The sequence below is a fragment of the Carassius auratus genome, chromosome 23, assembly GCF_003368295.1.
Source record: "Carassius auratus strain Wakin chromosome 23, ASM336829v1, whole genome shotgun sequence".
Lineage (NCBI taxonomy): Eukaryota > Metazoa > Chordata > Actinopteri > Cypriniformes > Cyprinidae > Carassius > Carassius auratus.
This window is the reverse complement of record NC_039265.1, coordinates 9,029,682-9,038,927: the sequence shown is the minus strand read 5'-3', so window position 1 is coordinate 9,038,927 and position 9,246 is coordinate 9,029,682. Positions and strand designations below refer to the sequence as shown.

At 37.3% G+C, this 9,246-nt stretch overlaps 1 protein-coding gene across 1 annotated transcript; it reads left to right on the top strand.

Moving 5' to 3' along the window:
• The first annotated feature begins 70 nt into the window (after nt 1-70).
• LOC113040866 (transcription factor E2F1-like) lies at nt 71-3,477 on the top strand. The gene is given in 8 exon segments (XM_026199067.1): nt 71-88; nt 124-145; nt 212-431; nt 516-668; nt 1,707-1,821; nt 1,898-2,052; nt 2,054-2,106; nt 3,031-3,477. Coding segments are annotated over 8 exon segments (987 nt in total). The 3' UTR covers nt 3,282-3,477.
• The last annotated feature ends 5,769 nt before the right edge of the window (nt 3,478-9,246 follow it).

Sequence of the window (9,246 nt, the reverse complement as noted above, 5' to 3'; positions counted from 1 at the left end):
TAAGATGTAATTTATTCCTTTGATTGAAACAGAATTTTCAGTATCATTCCTCCAGTCGTGTACATCTAGAATGCTTTATAAAATAAGAGCTAATGTTCATTTTTGGGTGAATTAACTCTTTAGTGCATCCTTGCTGAATTAAAGCGTTCATTCGATCCACTCCTGCATTGCAGTATATAACAGTTTTCCACATGAAATCCTCTGGTTTCAGTGCATAAAGTGTCAACGGAGAAGTCCCGTTACGACACGTCTCTGAATCTGACCACCAAGCGCTTCCTGGATCTCCTGGCTCAGTCTCCGGACGGCGTGGTCGACCTCAACTGGGCCTCTCAGGTGCTGGACGTCCAGAAACGGCGCATCTACGACATCACCAACGTCCTGGAGGGCATCCACCTGATCTCCAAGAAGTCCAAGAACAACATTCAGTGGCTGTGCGTTCATCATGAGCTTCACTGATTGGTTCGGGAAATCTGTGCAGTTGTTTATCTGCGGTGTGTCACGTTTCTTGTGTTCAGGGGGAACCGTATCGACGGGGCGTCCATGGCCAGGTTTCAGACGCTGCAGAGGGAGGTGTCTGAGCTGACGGAGGCCGAGGAGAAACTCGACGAGCTCATTAACAAATGCAGCTTACAGCTACGGCTCCTCACAGAGGACACACACAACAAGAAATATCCTTCATCTCAGTGTGTGTGTGTGTGTGTGTGAGGAGAGGTTCTTCTCAATGTCTTTAACTCTTTAAGACTAAAATGTAGCAGCTTAAAAATGCACAAATTTTTGTTAAATCTGTGTTTACATGTAGGTAGAGAGGCAAGATTCAAACAAATATTGCCTCTGACTTCACATTCACTCACAAAGAAAATAAATAAATATTTCTGCTGTCAAATGATTAATCGTGATAATCACTTTCAAATAAAAGTTTGTTAACATAATGTATGTTTTTATATTATAGTATATATAAATACACATGTGTATATATTTCAGAAAATTTTACATTTATATATTTCATATTTTTTATTATATACATTTTATGAATATAAATATATACTGTATGTGTGTGTATTTATATATCCATAATAAATATACACAAACACCTACATATTATGGAAACAAAAGCTTTTATTTTGGATGCAATTAATCATTTGACAGTACTAAAAATTATATGTAAATAAAAACAAAATAAAAATAAGAATTGAAAACAAAAATAATTAAGATGAAGGTATTTGCAATAAATTAGACACTAAATTGTAATGCTTACTATAAAAAAAAAAGGTAAGCTCTTATGTATTACTTAAGCTCTTATGTGTTAGAATAAAATAAAAGGTTATACTTAAGATTAAACTGTAATAATATGAAATATTTAATATATTTTCCTAAATGCATTCTACTTTTATTTATGCATGTGTGTGTGTATATATAAAGAGAGCATGATCTTCCCAAAATCTCCTTTAGCTCTTTATTTCAGACTAAAATTATAGTTAAGATTTAAATGTATCAGTGTATAAAATTTTAAATATTTTTTTCCTAAATACTTGATGCATATTTTTCTCATTGTGTACATGTAAATAGATGTTCTTGAGCTCTTTATTTTAGCCTTTCTTCATATTTGGGTGTATATCTGAGCAGTTTGAGGCTGAACTTGATCCTGGCAGCTTAAGTCGACTAACATGTGAATCTGTGGATGTTGTGGTCTTTAACGGTGAAGTCACGCTGGGATACGTTCGATGTCAGGACCTGCGTAACACGGTGAAGCCGCCGGATCAGATCATCATGGTGATTCGAGCTCCGCCAGAGACGAAGATGCAGGTCTCTGAACCCAGCGAGGTGAGAGAACAACACACACACACACAACACACTTGTAAAGTGTTCTTGTCCCTTTAAAATGTTGTCTGAATTACAGGGTTACCAGATTTCACTCAAGAGCTCCAAAGGCCCGATCGATGTGTTTCTGTGTCCCGAGGACAGTTCTGGGGTCTGTAGTCCAGTCACTGATTGTAGTCCAGCGAAATCGTCCAATCAGAGCCCCCCGCAGTCTGATCGCATCTCACAGGAAGTGAACATCATCAACTCTCCCCAGTTCCTCCCCTTTGCCTCTAGGTGCAGACTCAGGTTAGCATGTGATTATGACGACTATTAGCTTCTGTATAAAGGTCTGGAGAAATGACTTCAGGTAATGCTAATCCCATCCAATTGACTAAAATCATTGTCTGGACAATTTATCACAACAAATACCATAATCTGAGAATTTTAAACATAAATCTAATATAGTAATTTTAACATGAAATCTTAGTGTACATTTTAAATACAAATCTAAATATAAATCACCATTCTCAACACTAGATGTGTGAGTTCAGTGGGTGGGGCTAAACATGCAGTTATGTAGAATCAGTGGGAGTGGCTAAACAGGCAGCAACGTATAAAGAGTGGGCGGGGCTAAACAGGCAGCAATTTATAATCAGTGGGCAGGGCAAAAACAGGCAGAAAAGATGCCACTGTATTAAGCAGTATACCTGTATAAAAACAGTTTCTGTTGCTCAAGAAAAATTTTCTGAAATGTCTGTGTATTTGACAAATATTGCATTTAATTCACTTCATCTGTGATAAAGTATGCGAACACCATGTGAGTGTCACTAACGGGAGCAGAAGGTGTCTGGCTTGGCGTGTCTGTTTTCAACTCCGCCCCAGACAGCAAGCGGCTGCAGTGGGCGGGGCCAAACAGGCAGCGCTGTAGAATCAGTGGGCGGGGCCAAACCGGCGGAGACTGTACTTTATGTACACTATTACATCAATTGCAGTCGTTAGTCAGACGTTTTGAAGATGTTAAAGTTTTGAGTTCACTTATGTCAAAAGATCAAGGGAATTTTGGTTTCTCAGTTCATGACCCCTTATAATTATACAAATGTGCTATTAATAATTGGTAATTCTTGCTCTGATTGTTTACGTGTTACTTTTTGTATTAAATGATCTTTTGCGATCTACATTAATTTCTGTAGTAGTCCTAATAAATCAAATCATTTTTGTTCTCTGTTTCAGAGTCATATCTGGACTCGGATCCATTTTCAGGCATTTGCGAGATGCCAGATTTCAATTTGTCTCCTTTGGATTCCTCTGACTTCGCTCTGGAGCGGGGCGGTGAGACGGACGCCATCGGCCTCCCGCTGGACGCTTTTATCTCCCTGTCTCCGCCACACAGCCAGGACTATCACTTCGGCCTGGAGGATCACGAAGGCGTCAGCGAGCTGTTCGACTGCGACTTCAGCGACCTCGGCCATCTGGAGTTCTGACAGACGGATTCCAGCATTCGTTTCCCAGTGTGAACAGGAAACTGATTCCACTTCGCTTTTCAATTCGCTCTGAACAGCGCCATTTAATTTATTAATATTAATAAGTCACCTTTAAAGGAATAGTTTACACAAAAATTACAATTTACTGAAAATGTTCTCACCCTCAGGTCATCCAAGATGTAGATGAGTTTGTTTCATCATCAGATTTGGAGAAATGTAGCATTGCATCACTTGCTCACCAATGGATGTGAATGGGTGCCGTCAAAACGAGATTCCAAACAGCTGATAAAAACATCACAATAATCCACAATCAGTTCACATCTGGAGAAGACAAAAGTGCATGTAAAACAAATCTATCATTAAGACGTTAACTGTTTTTGACTTTTGGTTTGTAAATGGTGCTTGATCTCTACTCTTGAGTTCTCACTTTTTCACTGGAAAAAGCAATATTAAAGTGAAAACATCTTAATGATGCATTTTTTTTTATTCCTACAAATTTAGCTTTCCTCTTCTCAAGACATTAACTGATGGACTGGATTACTTGTTGATTATTGTGATGTTTTTATCAGCTTTTTGGACTCTCATTCTGACGGCACCCATTCACATTCATTGGCGGGCAAATTGTTGCAATGCTACATTTCTCCAAATCTGATGAAGACACAAACTCATCTACATCTCGGATGGTCTGAAGATGAGCAAATTTCCAGCAAATATAAATTTTTTGGTGAACTTTCTTAAATCTTTTTTTTTTTTTTTTTTGCATTTATTGTAAATCAAATATCGTCGTGACGGTTTTAGGATGTTGAAATCGTACTGGATAGTGGTTTGAATATAAACTGACAGGTTTTATGGACTGTGTTTCTCAGGAGAGTCGTAGAGTATTTCAGGTGAGCGATAACGTATTAGTTACCGTACGTATTTAGGGTCTGGTTATGTTGCATAGGTTGGTTATGCATGCTGCACGATAATCAATCCATCTTAAAGAGGATTTACAGCAAGTGAACTTCAAATAAGTCATAATATCGTTTAATTTCTAATCACAATTATACTCACACGTTCCGTGCAGATGTTCATCATGTCACCGATTCTCTGGCATTGGCTTTTAAAGCATAGTGTACATAGGTTTGTGTTTTTATCGCTGTTACACGAGACGTTCTGTATTTATTTTATTAATATCTGATCCTAGTACAGTAAATGCCCAATTACTAGATTTAGTCCCCTAAAAATACACTTGACTTTTTTTTTCTGTGCATGTGTGTAAATATTCATATAATTTCCAGCCTCATCTTAAATATTACTATTAATATTTAAAAAAAGCACTATATGTATTTTCATTTCTTTTATTCCTTCAGCCCTTTCTGTGATTTCTAGCCCTTTTAATGAGTCCTGGGATACAAAATAATGTCTTGTATTTCTATATCTCCCTACTGGAGTTTGAATTGGGATTGATTTTTAGCTTTCGAGTGTTTTATAGTCATAATTCCCCTGCGTTTAGCTACAGGACGAGGTATATATATAGTCACATGAAAGGATTATAATGATATAATGTCAGTGTCGTGGGATATTTAAATGCATTTGATAAGAGAGGTCTGATTTTAAAGGGATCTGAAGTTTAATGACACTGTTTGATAAGCTCTTCATCTTTTAAAATGTGTAATTTAATGCAAATTGGCCTTCTGTGTGTAGATTTGCTCTGGTTTTGCCTTATTCTGTTCTCTACAGGCAGCTTTTGTTGTTTAGTTGAGTGTGTTTTTTGGATAGAGACCAGATCGTAAATGTGCATGTGTGTGTTTGATTTGATGTGTGTGTAGTTTTTGTTTTTCTTGTGTTTGAGGTGGAGTTGTCTGGGACAATTCTCATGACTGGATCAAGTGTGATTTGTTTATCTGGTTGTATAATAGAAATATTTTTTCTAATAGGGCTTTTTTTTGTTTGTTGCATATTTAGTTTTCCTGTTTGACTTTACTTTATAAGCCACTTTAAAAAGTGGAAGCACGGTAAACTCGTGTAATATTAAAATTAAGTGCAAATAAAATCAGATTTGGATCTAAAGTCAATTTAAATTGCCTTGAATTATGGCTTTAAATTCCATTCGCAGCAGTGTTTTTAGTTTAAGTTTTGAAGTTCAAGATTTAAAGGTTATTGTTTTCAAGCACTGATTCATTGTTTTAGCAGAAGGGATGATATTTGTGATGTGATACGTCTATATTTTAGATTATTACCTGTCGATCACAGATTAATGGATTGTCTTTGTTCTGACAACATAAAGCTTTTGACTTCCTAAAATCACTTGTGATTGTCTTGACATCTGATGCGATGCTGTAAGTGCTCTTAGTTGTTTATATAATATCTTTAAGGTTTATTCTAATGGTTTACATCATTTTAAAATAATTTGTTGCGTTTGCATGTAGATAAACCTACCTGACATTTAAAAAAAATAAATAATTGAATTTAATGTCAGTATTTTAGGTCAATTATATTCGACAACATTTTTTGTACAAAGCTTAATCTAAAAAAAAATAATTTTGTGTATATATATAAAAAAATAAACCTCAAAACTTAATTTTAGTTCTGTAAACATATTGGTGACCAGCAGATGGCGCGCGTATTAAAACTTTATCTGATGGCAATACCACCATGGTGCTTCAAATATTATGGTACTTTAGTATAGTAATTTGTGTGTGTACATGCAACAAATGCCACATTTTTGTGTTGAGTGATCAAAAACGAGCAACTTTTATACAGGAGGAGAATATGGTGAAAGCATGTCCTCAAAACCCAACAGAACCAGAGTCAGGTTGATTTAATCAGCGAATGATTAACCTGCAGACACAAATAATTACCCTCATTATAACTGATCTGAAAGATTAATAAACCTCGATGCTAATTTCTCTGTGCCGGCTAAAAGCTCATTTGCATTTTTATGGTTATGTGGACTCAGGGAATCCGGTTTTCACCTTTACAGATCTGCTGATGTACGAGTTTAAAGTTAATAGTTCACCCAAAAACGAAAATTGTCATTTAATGTAAATAATGTATGCATGCAGAAACGTTGTTTTCTTTCAGATCAAAGAGTAAATGAATAAAATATGTATCTGCATGGTGCTGCTGACACATTTAAACTAATTCACATAATTTAATAAAGTGAAAATTAAATGCAAGTGTCAATTGCGGCATTATATTTAAATACGCTCCTGTTGCAGAATTGTTCTGTTTGCATTTTACAGCGTTAAGAATTTTAACCAAACACATGCAATTCTGTTGAGTTTATGAATGCAATAGCTAATCAGATGAGTCATCATCGCTGTTTTGAGTGCACAAAAAGTGCAGATGTGTGTATGCAGGGGCGAAAGAAAGCCTTGCCACCCCTGCTGCCACCCCAGTTGGCAGTAACGAATTAAAGGTTATGTTCAATTTGAAAATTTACGAGCGCGAATATTTCGTGATTCGCGATCCCGCTCCGAACTCCCGAAATTATTCAAATGATTCGCGATCCCCGAACTGACTCAAATGATTCGCGATCCCGCTCTGAACTCCCGAACTGACTTAAATGATTTGCGATTCTTAAAACTAACTCAAATGATTTGCGATCCCCAAAATGACTCAAATGATTCCAGAACCCGCTCCGAACTCCCAAACTGACTCATGATTCGCGATCCCGCTACGAACTCCCGAACTGACTTAAATGATTCGCGAACCCGCTTTGAACTCCCGAACTGACTCAAATGATTCGCGATCCCCGAACTGACTCAAATGATTCGCGATCCCGCTCTGAACTCCCGAACTGACTTAAATGATTTGCGATTCTTAAAACTAACTCAAATGATTTGCGATCCCCAAAATGACTCAAATGATTCCAGAACCCGCTCCGAACTCCCAAACTGACTCATGATTCGCGATCCCGCTACGAACTCCCGAACTGACTCAAATGATTCGCGAACCCGCTTTGAACTCCCGAACTGACTCAAATGATTCGCGATCCCCAAACTGACTCAAATGATTCACGAACCCGCTCCGAACTCTGACATATGTTCAGATATAAATGTAATTTAAAAAATAAATTAATAATTTTCGATTTTCAAATATTGCACCTGTCAAACATAGTCTATTTTGCCGTCAATACTGTTGACGGTGTCCTTTATCAGTATTTATGCTCAACATGAAGTATAGATATTGTTGTCATGAAGACAAGATCCTGGTCTGTCGGCTGCCTCCCTCTATGTCACCTACTTAATAATTACCCTAATGTTTGGCTACTTTTAGCCTTAACCTGAAGTTGGGTCACCCTCTGACTGTGACACAAACCATTTGTAAATGCACGGTCTGTGCTCACATTTACTTATAAATCATGTTTGAGAAAAACATTCATTCTGTGATGCATACATCTGACCTCTGACCTGGAGTCACTAGACACTGAAGTCCTGCAGAGGTGAGACTGAAGCTCTCTCTCTCACACACACACACTCTCTCTCTCTCTCTCTCTCTCTCTCACACACACTCTCTCTCTTTCTCTCTCACTCTCTCTCTGGATGTAGCTGCAGCAGGGTGTAAAGAAGAGGAGAGGAAGGTTACCTTTATGCACACAGTTTTTGGCACAAACATGCTGTGTGCTGGTGTAACATTCACAAGCTGCTTCATCATAATCACCTTCAACCTAATTACCACCATGACCTCCTCACCAACTCATAATCACCATCATATAATCACAGCCACTGACATTACCATCATCACATCATTAACAACACTACTTTCATCACCATCAACTTCATGACCACTATATCACCACAACATCACATTATCACATCACCACATTATTACCACATCTAATAATCACAGCCACTGACATGACATCATCATATGAGTGCTGTGTTGGTTTAATGTTCATTTAGTTGATCTTTTACATTTAGATTAATTGTAGTTCTGTTCTCGACTTTTGATCAGCAATGAAGAAGAAAAAACCAGTGACGCGCTCTCACTCTAGACCCCGCCCACTCATCCTCCTCCACCAATCAGAACACGATTAACCCTTCACTGACCACAGCTGCTCTTGCAGATGTTCAGTTATGGGTTTCTCTGAGGTGATCAGATCACATCAGAGTCTGGTTAACCTTGCAGACCATCGCTTAAATCCTTTCTTCTTCTCTGCGGTATGGTAGATTCCTCCTTTGATCTCCCACCTCATATGTGTTTTTTTTTTGTTTTTGTTTTTTTGCAGAATTTGTGCTCCTTGGGTTTAATAAATGTGGTGTTTTTAGTGTTTTTTTCTAAGTTTCTCTACAACTTATTTCCCCTATTTTTTTAAGTATCCACAAGTGAACGTTGTGACGTGAATCTACATGAAGTCATCTCACCTTTGGAGCTCTCTATTGACTCAATTACAGCACGTGACCGCTTGGAGGCGCTATTGAGACACGTGCTGCTTTGGCATCACATGAAGCTTCTCAATGTCATTCAGTCTCAGATAAAAGTTGAACACACACCCACCTCCTTTACTCTACATTAAACTCCACAATTTCCATTTCATGACTCATTTACAATCAAATGCTTTCTAAACGACCCTCGTATCATTCGACAAAGATGCATATATCATCCGCAGCTTATATCTGCTCAAGGTAGAACCTTAAATAATGAGATCTATAACATATATTTCATACTTTAGGTTCCCTGACAGACTACACAAATCATTTTTACTCTCCTGCACTCACGCTAAATCAGAGGATGCTGTTAAATGATCCAGCAGAAATATATATATATCAATACAAAATGAATTATCTCACCTGCACATCCAAAATGCAGTGCTATTGGAATGTGTCTCTTTCACATATATAGATGCATTTGCAATTTAATTCAATGTTTCTTAAAAAAATACTATGGTATTTTGTTTACATGCATGTATGAAATGCCATTTAAATGCATCCAAATACTTACTAGGAACACAATGTTGTTAATGTTTTTTTATCATGCA